We start from the raw sequence: 16,035 nt of genomic DNA on the forward strand, positions 1-16,035 counted from the left end.
CTACACACGGCCTGAACATACGCTCACTACACACGTCCTGAACATACGCTCACTACACACGGCCTGAACATACGCTCACTACACACGGCCTGAACATACGCTCACTACACACGTCCTGAACATACGCTCACTACACACGTCCTGAACATACGCTCACTACACACGTCCTGAACATACGCTCACTACACACGTCCTGAACATACGCTCACTACACACGTCCTGAACATACGCTCACTACACACGTCCTGAACATACGCTCACTACACACGTCCTGAACATACGCTCACTACACACGTCCTGAACATACGCTCACTACACACGTCCTGAACATACGCTCACTACACACGGCCTGAACATACGCTCACTACACACGTCCTGAACATACGCTCACTACACACGGCCTGAACATACGCTCACTACACACGGCCTGTTCGATCCGTCAGCGGATCGCCTCGCTCGGAGTTGATATAATGACCAGTAGAATTCCGTTAAGAGGGGTCTCTCCGTCATTCGTTCCATACAAACGTAGTTCGTCTCTCATTGGAATACTAAGCAATCATACTCAATGGAATTTTGAAGAAACGTTCCAGGAACCAATATCTATGCCTGTGGTTTTCTAGAGTTCCGTTAAAATATTCGGTTTCAAAGTTACGCGGTCTTAAAAATTCACATACAAATCTTTGTGCCTCTGTAATTTTAAAACTACCTACATATTTTTAGAAAAATCTAAAACACCACAGGCACAGATATTAGTTTCTAGAATATGTCTGCAAAATTTCATGGGTTGCTTAATCTATACTAATATTATAAAGAGGAAACCTTTGTATTTTTGTATGTTTGTATTGAATAGGCTCAAAAACTACTGGACCGATTTCAAAATTTCTTTTACCATTACTTAGAGGGATTCTTCCGAATCCGTATAGGCTATATTTTATCCCGGAAAATAGATAGGATTTTTCGTGGTAGTGAAAATTGTGGAGTAAGGCGTCGAAAAAACTGCCGTACGCGCGAACGCTGCCTAAATGGTTAGAGATGTATGGTTGACTTCTATAGAAAAGTTGTAGAACTCAATAATGCCTACAAAAAAGTCCGCGATAGTATAAACCAAACATTTATATTTTAGCCATTATAACCATTTTCCATAGAATAAAAGTAATTAAAATTATTAGCCTATGTTTCACCCGTGCGAAGCCGGGGCGGGTCGCTAGTATTCAAATGAAATTGGGGCTACGATTGTATGGAGCGAGTGACGGAGAGACCCTCATAAATAATACTAACTGCAAGAGTCTGACCATTCTGTACCGATGATTTTGAAGTTTGAGACATGGGAAATGGGACTAAAATCATCAGTTTGATTGAATAATAAAAACCTGTCGGTATACCTAAGCTTTTTTGAGAATCACCTATAATAAAACTTCTCCCTTAAATCAATATTAAGTATATTTTATATTACTTGATTTATATACAGCTTGTTTGTTACTTAAGGAATACACTTCTTCACAATTTATCTCTTTGAATGATTAACAAGAACTAACTTAAAAGTAATCAGTCGTCCGGCTTTAATATCCTATTTTCCATTCATTAAATTACTGAACTGAGAAGAGTCTGTGATTGGACTGAACTTAAACTGAATTGACCAATGGGAACCTCTTAAAATTCCATCCAATGAGATTCTTTCCAAAATTCAATGCAGTTGTAAAAACAAGTATGTGATTTGACCGAAACAACAAATTATTTACGTCAAATCACACACTCTCATTTTTCTAATCCTAACGAAATACTGAATTGACCAATGAGATCCTCTTAATATTCTATCCAATGAGATTCCTGTAATTTTATAAAAAGTATCTGATTTGACTCAAACAATAAATTATTCAGTCAAATCACACCCTCAATTTTAAAATCATACCGAAACAATGAATTGACCAATGAGATCGTCTTAAAAATCCGTCCAATGAGATTCTCTCCAAGCTACAAGTAATTGTAAAAAAGTATGTGATTTGACCAAAACAATAAATTATTTAAGCCAAATCACACACCCTCAATTTTAAAATCATAACAACATACTATTATTTGGAAAATCATGACATTCGGCCATCGGACACTGTGTCGCCCCCTGGCACACACAATCATAAGTTGTAATTTTACCTAAATCATGACATTTTATTTTCTTTACAAAACACTATTATTACATTTTCCAGACACAACATATAGAAATAATTTCAATTTAATAATAGGCTAGAAATAAAATCATCTATTACGCTTTTATCTATTAACATTACGCTTTTCTTAGAACACTATTGTAAAGATAATTACAATTTCGTAATAACATAGAGAATAAAATCATTTTATGTATATTTCACTCACACAAAATCAAATTTCTATGTAATTAAAACAACAAAACCATTGAACATAACATTTTCCTACTTATTATATTATTATAAAGATAATTACAATTTATTAATAACAAAAATCAATTAATCATCTTTGTATAAATAACACAGTAAGAAGTAACAGTAATACAATAAGAAGAAATATATGGAAAGAATTTACCTAATTTACATAAATATTATGGATTTTTCAAGAGCTTGCATTAATGAAAAATACAAAAAATAAAGACAAACCGGGGGGGAAAGGCCTTATACCCAAATATGGGATCCTTATCTACATTGAATAGTGATTACCTACTCGAACAAATAATTTCACAATAATAATATATGTATGTATATTTTAGCGATAGATATAAATGTAGGTATATACTAAGTAGTTTTAACCATTTGTAAACTAACAATTTTACTAACCAACACTGTAGGTACATAACATAACATATGAACACACACACGTACAAAACAAAATTATACTTACCAACAAAACTAACATAAAATAAAGGTAAAATAGTAATAATAAAAACAAAAATAAATCAATCATCCTTGTATAAATAACACTACTCAGCGTCACTTTTACCAGCGTCGTCAGAACTACTCTCGTCGGAGCTATGTAATTCTAAAGCTTTTATATGAATCCAAGGTCGGATTCTATCAGCCGCAATGACAGTTTTATAAAGTTTGCCTTTCCTAATGAAACCGGGAATATCTGTTATTCTATAGCGGTCATTGCCTAGAACTTCAGTAACTTTGTATGGACCCACAAACTTCGACAGAAGCTTTGTACTTTTCTTATCATTATCAAAATTATTTCGAGAAATTTTCACTAAATCACCGACGTCATATTTAGTTGCGGGGATTCGACCTACATCATGTTTTTCCTTTTGTTTTACTTGGTCTTTCTTGATATTTTTACTAATTTGCTCTCTAACTTGTTGTAAATCTAAATTATTATTCAAACAGTGTTCGGTATTAAGCTTATTTGATAAAACATCGCGCAATTTAATTCCAAACATAGCTTCTGTCGCAGTTTTCTGTGTTGAGGCATTTACAGTGTTGTTGATGCCCCATTGAATTTTACTCAGACACTTGTCCCAGTCGCGTTCATGGCTTGCAAAGTTTTGCGTTGACAATGAGTTCAAGATGGTTTGATTAAACCTCTCTGCTTGTCCATTAGCTCTGGGACAAGCTACTGCGTTCAATATATGCTTAATACCAAGTGTCTTACAAAAGGTCTGAAAAGCTGTTGATGTAAAACTTGTGCCTCGGTCAGAAACAATTCTAGCCGGAACGTTGAAGTCATAAAATATGTTTTCTAAAACTTTAATTGTGCTTTTGGTTTTCAAATCTTTTACCGCTCTTACGAAAACATATTTTGTAAAAGCGTCTACTACCGTTAAGATGTGGGTATTACCATTTTTACTCCTAACAAAAGGCCCAAGATGATCTATATGAATCGTGTGGAATGGTATTTGTACTTTTTCTATTGGGTACAAATGACCAGACTTTTGTCTTGACGCGTTATCTTTATTATAAGCACACTCTAAGCATGCTTCAAGATACTTTTTAACAAATTTTCTTAGTCTAGGGAACCAGTATGAATGTTGTATTCTTTCTAGAGTTTTTGTATACCCGAGATGGCCAATTTCATCGTGGTTGGCCCGACATATTTGCCATCGAGCACTTCTCGGAACAACTAGACATAGCCTATCATCTACCCTCCTATACACGGCATGGTCTCGTATAACATAACTGTTACGAATGTCCTTGCTTTCTTGGTCATTTTCGGGCCTGAGAATTTTGAATATGCGGGATATTTCGGGATCTGCTAATTGTAATGATAAAATCCAATTTTCTTTGCTTATAGCATATACGCCAACAGAGGGACCATTATCTGGTTCCACAGACAATCGGGTGTTTCTGCTTAGTGCATCCACATGTGACATTTGAACACCAGGTCGATATTCAATATCAAACGTGAACTCACTCATATGCAACCACCATCTCGCTATCCGCGGAACGAGATCTCTCTTGGTTAGTGTAGTGCGTAAGGCAGCCCAATCTGTGTAAATTTTGAAATGAATGCCTAGCAAATATACGCGGAATTTCTTTAAAGAACATACGACAGCTAGCGTTTCTAGTTCGTAGGAATGCAAGTGTTTTTCTTCGGGAGTAGTCTGCCGGCTGAAATAAGCGACTGGTTTTAAAACTCTAGCGTCCTTTTGCCATTGCATAAGTATACCTCCTACACCTAAAGCACTAGCGTCAGTGTGGAGTTCTGTCTCGAGCGTGGGATCGTAAAGAGCCAAGACAGGCCTACTGGCCAACCTATCCTTCAAAGTTGAAAATGCCTGGTCTTCTGTGTTGGACCATCGCCAAACGGAGTCCTTCTTTAACAAAGATGTTAATGGACGAGCAATCTCTCCATAACCCTTAATAAATTTCCTAAAATACCCAGTCAAGCCTAGAAATTGGCGGACCTCATGAGCATTTTGTGGTGCTGGGAATTCCCGAACTGCCCTAATTTTTGATTCACTCGGCTGAATGCCTCGTGGAGAAATTTCATAACCAAGATAGCTGACAGTGTTATCAAAGAATCGACATTTGCTCAGCTTTAAGGTCAAGCCATATTGTCTAAGAAGTACTAACACGTCTTCTAGTCGTTGGAACATTTCATCAATACTTTTTGCGGGAATTAAAACGTCGTCTAAATAAGCTAACGCGTATTCAAACCGCCTGTTTCCGAGTATTTTGTTTATCATTCTCTGAAATACGGCTGGTGCATTTGCTAGACCAAAAGGCATTCTTTTAAATTCGTAATGCCCATCGGGCGTAACAAAGCCAGTGAGATGTTGACTTTCTTTGGCCATGGGGATTTGATAATACCCCGAAGCGAGATCAAGAGTCGTGAAGAAACTATTGCCACTGAGATTTGAAATTTGATCTTCTATAAGCGGCAACGGAAAACGATCCTTAATAGTCTTATTATTCAAAGCCCGAAAGTCTACGCACAGTCGCTGTTCCCCAGTTTTCTTTTTTACCATCAAAATCGGGCTGGCATAGTCGGACTTCGATTCCTGAATAATATCATTTTGAAGTAATTCGTCAATAGTTTCTCGAACTTGTTCTCGTTCATGATGTGACAAACGATATGGACGGTAAACAATTGGCTTATTATCAGCTAAATCAATCTTCATATCTACATCAACCGCGCAACCTATTTCAGTAAGGTTTGTAGCAAAACAATCGCGATAGTTTTGCAATAACAAGTACAATCTATCCAATTGTTCACTATCCAAGCCTGGTCCAGTTTTAATTTCGTTTTTATTAAGAGGTTCTACAGTAGATAAGTCTTTCACAATTTTATTTACATGACAGACTTTTTGCTCACTGAACGGAATGGCCCTAGCTATTAAAACGTTTGGTTTTAAGGTTATAGTATAAGGTGACAAATTAGTAATAACAACTGCTCCCTTGCCGTTAGTAATACTAAAAGCACCCTGTAAAAGACAAAACTCTTTACCTATTTCGATACTATTATAACCTTCGATGAACACGTCTCCCGTAAAGTTACAGTTTGAATGCACCGGGACAGTGCTGGTTTTTGAGACTTCCACCGTATTAGTATTGTATAGCTTCAAAATACCTATTGAATCCTCAGAAGAGGTTATATTTGGGCTTTTATAAAATGTAAGATTAGAGCTGTCTTTTAACACGGTAATAAATGGCAATTCCGTAAAATTCTGTCCGATAATAAGCGATGTCTGCATGTGGACATCATCTATGACCAAAATCTCAATATCCGATTCAATTTCATCGACCCTAACAAACACATTTGTCTTGTATAAAGGTACCACTGACGATTGTCCAAAACCCTTAACTATTGGAACATTATCAAAACTCTTAACTACATTAAGATGTTCGGCATCGGTACTACGCAAGAGTGTACATTCGCTCCCGAAGTCAATATATGCTTTGAAAGACTTATCATTGATTACAACGGTTTTAAAGAATTTGGCGTTACTATCATTGTTAGAATCAATTTTTAGAATATTTTTCTCCACTGTACTCCCCACTTGACTGGACTTAGAATTCGAAGAAACACGGGGCTCTAATTTACACCCCTCAAAATCATGTCCTATACGATTGCATTTTTTGCACTTAATAATGGGCTTAGGGCACTTATAAAAAGGATGATCCTTATTTCGGCAATTGTAACAAGCAAATGAACTGACTTTAGTACTGTTAGAACTCGTGTTTGGGTTACCAGAGCTTGACCTTTGAGGTGTACGTTCATTTATCTTACTATTATGCAGTGGTTGGGATTTTTGAGATGCAAGAAAGCAAAGTAAATCTTCAGGCTCCAAACTATTTTGCGCCTGTGCCCCATTCCTAATCGAACGGTCGCTAATACCGTATATAATACAGTCAACAGCCTTTCGTCCACTAATTTCACATCTATTTAATAATCCTAGTTTATCATAAAAATATTCACGAAGACTTTCCCCACTACGTGAAGTGCGGTTTAACATTTCTTCTAAAAGACGTCCATAATTTTCTTCACTAGGGAAAGCCTTCCTGAGTTTAACTTGCCATTCATCCCAAGTGAAGACAACTGTTGGCAGTGCTTCAAACCATTTTTTAGCTAAGCCCGCTAACTTTTGCAAAGAGAAGTGTACAGTTTGTTTCTCGTCCCATCCATATATAGCCGCACATTCGTTAACTTTTCGGAGCCAGCTTTCGATAGTTTGGACTTTACTTGACGGATTAAACTCCGGAATAACATTGTTAAGGTTGTTGTTATTCCAGGAGTTTTTGGAAGGATCTCTTGAAACATGCTTAACTAACTTCAGGATATCTTTAGCAGAAAGATTTTTTACACGCTTACGTATCTTCCTAGGTACAACCTCTTCGCTGGAACTAGATGGGGACGGACTTCTCCACCTAGCCTTCTTTTTTTTAGGTTTACGCGACGATCGCGCTGGCGTATCAGTTGGAGTACCGGGTTCTTCACCGGACATCATCACACCTCACTGAAATACGTATAATTTCAAATTGAAATTCAAATTCAAAAGATTTTTATTCAATTAGACTTTTACAAGTTCTTTTGAATCGTCAAAAGCATCTCCCACTAGTACCATTTAGAACATAATATAATTCACACCCCTTAAAATGCTTTCCATAAAATTTCATCAGTGTGATATAATTGCAGTAACTTCATAGAACATATCACTTGACTTGGTTACAATTGTTAATAACAATACTAGTTGACTTTGAGCTACTAAGGTGTTCATAAAACAGTTTTATCCGACGACTAGTGACTCACTCAACAACAAGTAGCAACCATCACTACCCACTCAATAAACCAGTGAAGCCACTAGCATGCCCCCTAAACTATCATAAACCGACGACCAGTGACTCACTCAACAACCAGTAGGAAGCATACCCACTCAATAAAACAGTGAAGTCACATGGTTCGCCCCCTAACATGATCCGACGACTAGCGGCTCACTCAACAACCAGTAGGAAGCATACCCACTCAATAAACCAGTGAAACCACTAGCACGCCCTCTTAGCTAACATAATCCGACGACCAGTGACTCACTCAATAACCAGTAGGAAGCATACCCACTCAATAAAACAGTGAAGTCACATGGTTCGCCCCCTAACATGATCCGACGACTAGCGGCTCACTCAACAACCAGTAGGAAGCATACCCACTCAATAAACCAGTGAAACCACTAGCACGCCCTCTTAGCTAACATAATCCGACGACCAGTGACTCACTTAATAACCAGTAGCAAACATCACTACCCACTCAATAAACCAGTGAAGTCACATGGTTCGCCCCATCATCCGGTGAACGATCATAGTTCACATATCAATCAGGCAACTTGTCATAAAAATTATTAGTAAGAATAACCTCACAATTTATGTTCACCTTGCATTGCTTGTAAGTAATTTTACATCAAAACTATCAGTAATATCAATAATAATTAAGCAAAAATTACAAATAGAAAATATTATTTCTTTAAAAGAAGGTAGGTACCAGAAGATTACAACCATTGGTTCCCTTTAGCTCAAACATATCCTGTTCTATTGCAAGCACACGATATGTTCCGCCAGTATGTGTAACAATGCGTGCTACAGTACTGCTAGAGAGTAGCCCTAGCCACGTACACACACACACACTATTACACATAATTTAAACAATAACACATTATCAGAGAGTCGCCCTGAAGTAATGTGTAACGTTACGTAACCAACAACTCGTAACAGGGTACATTGTTTTATTCAAAGTGGGTAGAAGCAACAGAAAATCACAATTATTGGTTACATTTAGCTCAAACATATCCCGTGCTATCGGAGGGTAGCCCCGACCAAGCACGTGATATGTCCCACCAATATATGTAACAACATGCGCTGGAGTACTACTAGAGAGTAGCCCTAGCCACGTACCCACACACGCTATTACACATATCCTAAACAACAACACATTTCAGAGAGTTGCCCTGACTTAATGTGTTGCGTCACGACTTATGTAACCAAGAAATCGTAAAAATAAAGTTGCTTAAAAGTGGGCGCTTAGCAATCGCGTTTAATTCTTTTAGTAAAATTAATTACAAGCAATTAATTCATTTGTATATTTTTGTTTTTCGATCACGTACCTTTTTTTTTTCCTGGATTCTATCCCACTTCTGAAGTATAATAAAACTTCTCCCTTAAATCAATATTAAGTATATTTTATATTACTTGATTTATATACAGCTTGTTTGTTACTTAAGGAATACACTTCTTCACAATTTATCTCTTTGAATGATTAACAAGAACTAACTTAAAAGTAATCAGTCGTCCGGCTTTAATATCCTATTTTCCATTCATTAAATTACTGAACTGAGAAGAGTCTGTGATTGGACTGAACTTAAACTGAATTGACCAATGGGAACCTCTTAAAATTCCATCCAATGAGATTCTTTCCAAAATTCAATGCAGTTGTAAAAACAAGTATGTGATTTGACCGAAACAACAAATTATTTACGTCAAATCACACACTCTCATTTTTCTAATCCTAACGAAATACTGAATTGACCAATGAGATCCTCTTAATATTCTATCCAATGAGATTCCTGTAATTTTATAAAAAGTATCTGATTTGACTCAAACAATAAATTATTCAGTCAAATCACACCCTCAATTTTAAAATCATACCGAAACAATGAATTGACCAATGAGATCGTCTTAAAAATCCGTCCAATGAGATTCTCTCCAAGCTACAAGTAATTGTAAAAAAGTATGTGATTTGACCAAAACAATAAATTATTTAAGCCAAATCACACACCCTCAATTTTAAAATCATAACAACATACTATTATTTGGAAAATCATGACACACCCTTCAAGGCTGAATAGGGAATGAAAGTTTGTATGAGAAAATTTTATATACCGTCATTATTAATTTGGAATTCAGAAGATAGGGTTTTTCTAGAATTCATACATCAGCGACCGCGTTTAAGCAAGCGCGACGCCCTCCAGCACGATAGACCGACGATATAAAGCGGCTGGCGGAAAGTGGCTGGATGAGGAAGGCTGAGGACCGGGTGTGGTAGCGCTATTTAGGGAAGGCCTATTTCCAACAGTGGACGTCCACAGGCTGATGATGATGATGATGATACATCAGCTAAGAAAGGATTTTCCAAAATTCCACCCCTAAGACTGTAAAACGGGGTTTGAAGATTGTATGAAAGTCGTACCCATGAAAGCTGTAAGTTCAACCACCTAGAATTCTTAGGGTTTCATACCATTTTGGTAATAAAGAAACTCTTATGGTGACACTAAGTGAGTGAATAGGCTTTTTACAGTGGGGAAAATTACTCAATCTCATAAGAAATTAGAAATTGTACGCGGACGAAGTCAGAGAGAACTCCTAGTTAGTGAAATAAAAGGTTTTTCAACATATTGCCCTGAAGTGTTATTACTTTACTGAATAGGAAACTTTACTCGAGAGAGATCTTTACTGGGGAAAGTGGAAAAATCTATAACATATAATAAAATTGTAGAAAAGTGGTGTCTGTACAATGGAAATACATAAAAAAAAAGTAGCAGGGGTTGTTATTATATCGATGCCGAACCTCAAATTGTAATTAATTTTTTTTTTGTCTGTTTGTCTGTGTGTTTGTGCACGCTAATATCAGAAACGGCTTATTCGATTTAGATACGGTTTTCACTTATATATTGTAGTAAGCTTCACTTAACATTTAGTGTTTATTTCATGTCAATCGGTTCATAAATAAAAAAGTTATGTCAATTTAAAGAATCACGGCGAACATTTTTAACGTACAGAGTATATGCTGCCTGAAAAGTCACTATTCCACGTGAACGAAGTCGCGGGCACAGCTAGTTTTAAGTATATTTTTGCGTGTAGTGCTTAAAATATTATTAGGTACAGCAAACTATTGTACGGCAAAGCGGTGATGGTAGCCTAGTTGTTAAATGGCCTCCGATATGGAGGGTCCAGGGTGCCATCCTGGGCCCTAACTCTCATACTCTAACTTTCATGTGTTATGAAACAACAATTTTTTATCGAATTTTTGTCCGTCTGTCTGTCTGTGTCCGCATCACGCAAAAACTACTGGACGGATTTTGATAAAATTTGGTACAGCGGTAGCTGATAGTTCGGGTTAACATATAAGATAGTTAAAGTAGATATGCAAACTCCTCAACGGGTAACAGCAAATCGATCGCGATCAGTATAATTGCTTGATAACAAGTGTAAATTAAAAATTTATAACACCCCCGACAAGTGAAGGCATCTTGACATCTTGACATAAATTTGTCAATTGACATAATATTAAGAACCTAACGGTTATCTAACCTTCTTTTCTACAAGAAAACTAGAAAAGAGCTGATAACTCTTAAACGGCTGAACCAATTTTTTTGGATTATAGCTAAGAACACTCTCGATCGAGCCACCTTTCAAACAAAAAAAAGTACCTAAATTAAAATCGGTTCATTCGTTTAGGCGCTACGATGCCACAGACAGATACACAGATACACACGTCAAACTTATAACACCCCTCTTTTTGGGTCGGGGGTTAAAAAGTAGATTCCGTAATACATAACATATAGCATACAATACATTTTTTTCATTTCCTTCCTATTAGTAACAGATTTGATTCCGGTAAAATACGGGTTTGATCGTATTCAGAACATTTCACGTAGGAAGATTCTAATAGATATAACACATTGATACGCATATTTTGTCAATATCAAAGCCTATATTATAAATGCGAAATTGTGTTTGTCACGACCCGACAATATAATATAGGTACTTAATTATGTAACTTTAGCTTATATAAATAAACCATTTAGATAAATAATTTAACATGTTTTCTACACTTAGCGCTAATTATTACAGAAAAAAGTTAGCAATTTGCATAAGCTAGATAAGTAGGTATAAAAGTGTGAACTAAACTAAATTTTTATAACTAAAGAAGAGCTGAAGGTAAGTGTTTGTTTTCGAAACAGTTTCGTAGATAAATATACATTATACCAATAGCGGTCTACGGCGTAGAGGGAAAATAAATAGCCGTTTTACCTAAAATGGGTATTAAGTACCCATTTTAGGTAAAACGTGCTCTCAAGTTTCTAGAGTGTAGACCCCGCGCGTGAACTGTACATTGATATCATGTAGGTTTCTCCCTATAAATGACTACCAGATGATGCCCGGGACATCGTTCGCGTGGCTTTAGATTTTTAAAATTCAGTGGGAACTCTAATTTCCCGGGATACAAATTTAAGTACCGTACAGCGTTGTTTTTAGGGTTCCGTACCTCAAAAGGAAGAACGGAACCCTTATAGGATCACGTTGTTGTCTGTCTGTCTGTCTGTCCGTTTGTCTGTCCGTCCGTCCGTCCGTCCGTCCGTCTGTCTGTCTGTCTGCCTGTCGTGTCTGTCAAGAAACCTATAGGGTACATTGTACTATACATTTTTCAGTTATTTCTCGGTCCAGTATTGCTAGCATCACAATGAAACTGGTACTAGCGTGTACAGCGATGGTGCTGCTGTCGTCAGCGGTAGAGTTGGCGAGGTTAACGTCGCGTCGGAGGAACTCCGCCGCCCAGATCTTCAGAGCCGCGAATGCCACCCCCGTACCACAACAGATACTTAAAGTAAGAAACAGGCGCCAATATGGTTTTCTAATTTAATTTACTATTGCTATATACATATATCTCCGTCCTCACTTATAGTGCTGATACCTGGACACTGACAAATGGCCATATCCACAAATTCAAAGTTGCTCAGTGAGCTATGGAGTGGCTATGGATAGTTTTTCTGAAGGATAAGATCCGAAATGAGGACATCCGCAGGAGGACCAAGGTCACTGACATAACCCAAACTATTAGCAAGCTGAAGTGGCAGTGGGCAGGTCATGCCTGTCGTAGAGGCGATGGCCGTTGGAGCCGGAAAGTCCTGGAGTGGAGACCGCGTATAAGCAAGCTTAGTGTGGCACGCCCTCCAGCACGATGGACCGACGATATATAGAGGCTGGCGGGAATTGGCTGTATGAGGAAGGCTAAGAACCGGGTGTGGTTGCACTCTTTTTTTTCAGCGATCCATTTTTGGACGGCTTCATAATTTTTGAAATGCCTGTCTACTAAATCATGCTGCATCGACCGAAACAGATGATGTCTGATCAGGGAAGGCCTATGTCCAACTGTGGACGACCACAGGCTGAAGACGATGATGATATATATGTAGTTTATAATATATAATTCATAATAGTAGCGATAATTTTTTATTATCATTCACAGGTAAACTTCGAAGAGCTAGAAATAATTCCAGGAATAGAAATACCCCCCGAAGCAGCGATCGAGCGGCCCACTATTGAATTTGACTTCGAACCCGACTCTTATTACACGTTTGTGGGGATAAGTATGTGATTTTTTAAATTAAAATAGCTAGGTTAGACTGACTATTCAGCTAATAAAAGTAGAATAATAGAAAGTTAACACCAATACATATAAACGGTACGATGTTGCCATACCGATTCCAAGCAAGCTCGTGTCCATCTTAGACTGCATTTTCACTTACCACCAGACATGATTGTAGTCAAGGGCTAACATACAATCAATAAAAAGAAAATTATGCCCAGAAAGGGTGAATTCTTTCGCGCTTCCTGAGTTTTAAAGGCTAACATTATTTTTTACAGATCCCGACTTTCCTTCTATAGATTGTGAACTTAATGATATTCTAAGTGCATCCCTAGAAGCGTTGTATGTCAACGTTTATGGAATCTCAGATATTAATTTAGAGGATGCTTGTGAAATAGCGGCTTGGTCTGGACCGAATCCTTTTCCTTGCAGTGGAATAAACCGTTACTTTCTGTACGTTTATGAACAATGTGGGATCCTTAATACCACTGATGAGGCACTCCTCAGGTAAGCCAATAAAAAAAAATCGACCAAATGCGAACCGTATACCATCGTACAAGGAACAACAGTTTTTAATTTATATGGCGGCCAAAAGTATCAAATTTTGGTTGAGGTAAGCCGTGAAAAGGTAACAGATAGATACACAGACTTTCGAACTTATAATATTAGCAGATAATATGGATTCCATCTCATTCCACTTTTTTCATTTTTACCGATTTCAAAAAAGGAGAAGGTTCTCAATTCGTCAGAATCTTTTTTTTATTTTTTATGTATGTTCCCCGATTAGGTACTCAAAGGCGCCTGGACCGATTTGGAAATATATTTTTTGCTTCGCAGGTGGTCCCATATAAATTTCGTGAAGATCTGATGAATATCTTCGGAGATGGAGAACAGAACTCCTCAATGGATAAGAGTAAATTGCTCGCGATCAGTGTAGTAGCTTTGTAAACGATCGGTTTTTAACAAGACAATAGAATATTTTAGTACAATGGGGCCACTAAAAATTGGGAAATAAGAAATTAAAAAAAAAAAACTGACTTTCAAAACCACAAACACTAGAAAGTAAAACATAATTTTTGTTTCTACACGTGTAATGTAATGTATGAAGTCGGTTGTTGTGGTTATTGGAGTCTGTTTTTTTTACGAAACGATTTATACGAAAAAAATTGACCTGACGGATGTTGTTACATCAAGAAAAGTAGGGGTCTCCAAAAATTTTTTTTTGCTATTGTATCGAGGGGGATGTCAAATGAAAGAAAAGACAATTCTGAGTTCATTAATATAAATGTTCTACAAGAGTAAATTAAAAATTTACAACATCCCCGACAAGTGAAGGTTACAGTAACTAGAAAAGAGCAGATAACTTTCAAACGGCTGAACCGATTTTCTTAGATTATAGCTAAGAACACTCTCGATCAAGCCACCTTTCAAACAAAAAAACTAAATTAAAATCGGTTCATTAGTTTAGGAACTACGACGCCACAGACAGATACACAAATACACATGTCAAACTTATTACACCCCTCTTTTTGGGTCGGGGGTTAAAAACATTAGAATATACCAAGCGACAGATTAATTTTACTTTAATATTTCAGCGTTTATTAAGACTAGCGCAGTCGGGTTTCAGTTTTCAAGTCTTTATCTTTTCAAATCTTATTCTTTATGTTTCTACGTTTTATATATTGTATTGTGCCATGTTTTGATGACGTCAGACCTAACCTTGATTTCTGCTTACAGATATGAAACCATCCGTGTGGCCTTTTCGCTTGAGGAGTTCGTGGAGGCCTTCGACCTCTCCGGCCCAATCGCCGGAACCTTCTACGAGGCACAGTATCCTCTGCCCCCAAATTATTGTATAGATTGATTTTGAGATTTCCCTCAATTTAAGCGAGTTTTAATAAAGATTTTATTTAGTTTTAATCGGAAACGGTAATTATTTTTTCTGTATTTTAATAATAATTATCTCGATCGGAAATTATAATTTTCAAAAACATCATGAATATTTTATTTTATTTAATACTACCTTATGCTCGTGACTTCGTCCGCGTGGACTACACAATTTACACACCCGTTTTACATTTTTTTAAAGTGGGGACTCTTGTAATTTTTTTTACTGCTGAATACAGCAACTTTACCTAATGGACTAAAATAACTAAATTGATTTATGGTTCACTAATGATTAACAAAAACCGGTCAAGTGCGAGTCAGACTCGCGCACTGAGGGTTCCGTACTCGGGTATTTTTTCCAACATTTTGCACGATAAATCAAAAACTATTATGCATAAAAATATTTTTTTTTTTCCTGTTATTATCTGCAATCAGTCGGGGGACTATAAGCAGATTATTTGGGCTAAATTTGAGATTTAAAACGGAAGGGCCATTGCTCCATCGTCCATCAGATATCGAGCACGTCAGCTCGTTTTAATCTTTTAACTCTGGGGGCGGCTAGAAGTGAGTTGGCAAGTGGGTTTGGATGCTTGGCAAGACGAACTTTGTGGTTTTTGGAGTACTTGTTTATTTCCTCAGCAACAGTTGGCATATGAAGATACTGGTGTAGTTCATCGTTGCGTGTAAACCAGGGCGCGTCAGTTATTGTCCTTAGTATATTGTTTTGAACCCTTTGAATCCGCATGATATTTGTCTTACAGCTTGTGCCCCACAATTGTATGCCATACAGCCAAAGGGGTTTCAATATAGTGCAGTAAACAAGTACTTTGTTGT

The 16,035-nt window shown here is 37.1% G+C and overlaps 1 protein-coding gene across 1 annotated transcript in view; it reads left to right on the forward strand.

Moving 5' to 3' along the window:
* Nucleotides 1-15,178, forward strand: part of LOC123875871 (protein D1-like) — a 30,469-nt gene extending 15,291 nt beyond the window's left edge. The window contains exons 2-4 of the mRNA XM_045921929.1: nt 13,195-13,315; nt 13,593-13,821; nt 15,052-15,178. Of these exons, the coding sequence (XP_045777885.1) occupies nt 13,195-13,315; nt 13,593-13,821; nt 15,052-15,178 (477 nt within the window). The remainder of the gene's footprint in view (nt 1-13,194; nt 13,316-13,592; nt 13,822-15,051) is intronic.
* The last annotated feature ends 857 nt before the right edge of the window (nt 15,179-16,035 follow it).

This window comes from Maniola jurtina, chromosome 20 (genome assembly GCF_905333055.1).
Source record: "Maniola jurtina chromosome 20, ilManJurt1.1, whole genome shotgun sequence".
Taxonomy (NCBI): domain Eukaryota; kingdom Metazoa; phylum Arthropoda; class Insecta; order Lepidoptera; family Nymphalidae; genus Maniola; species Maniola jurtina.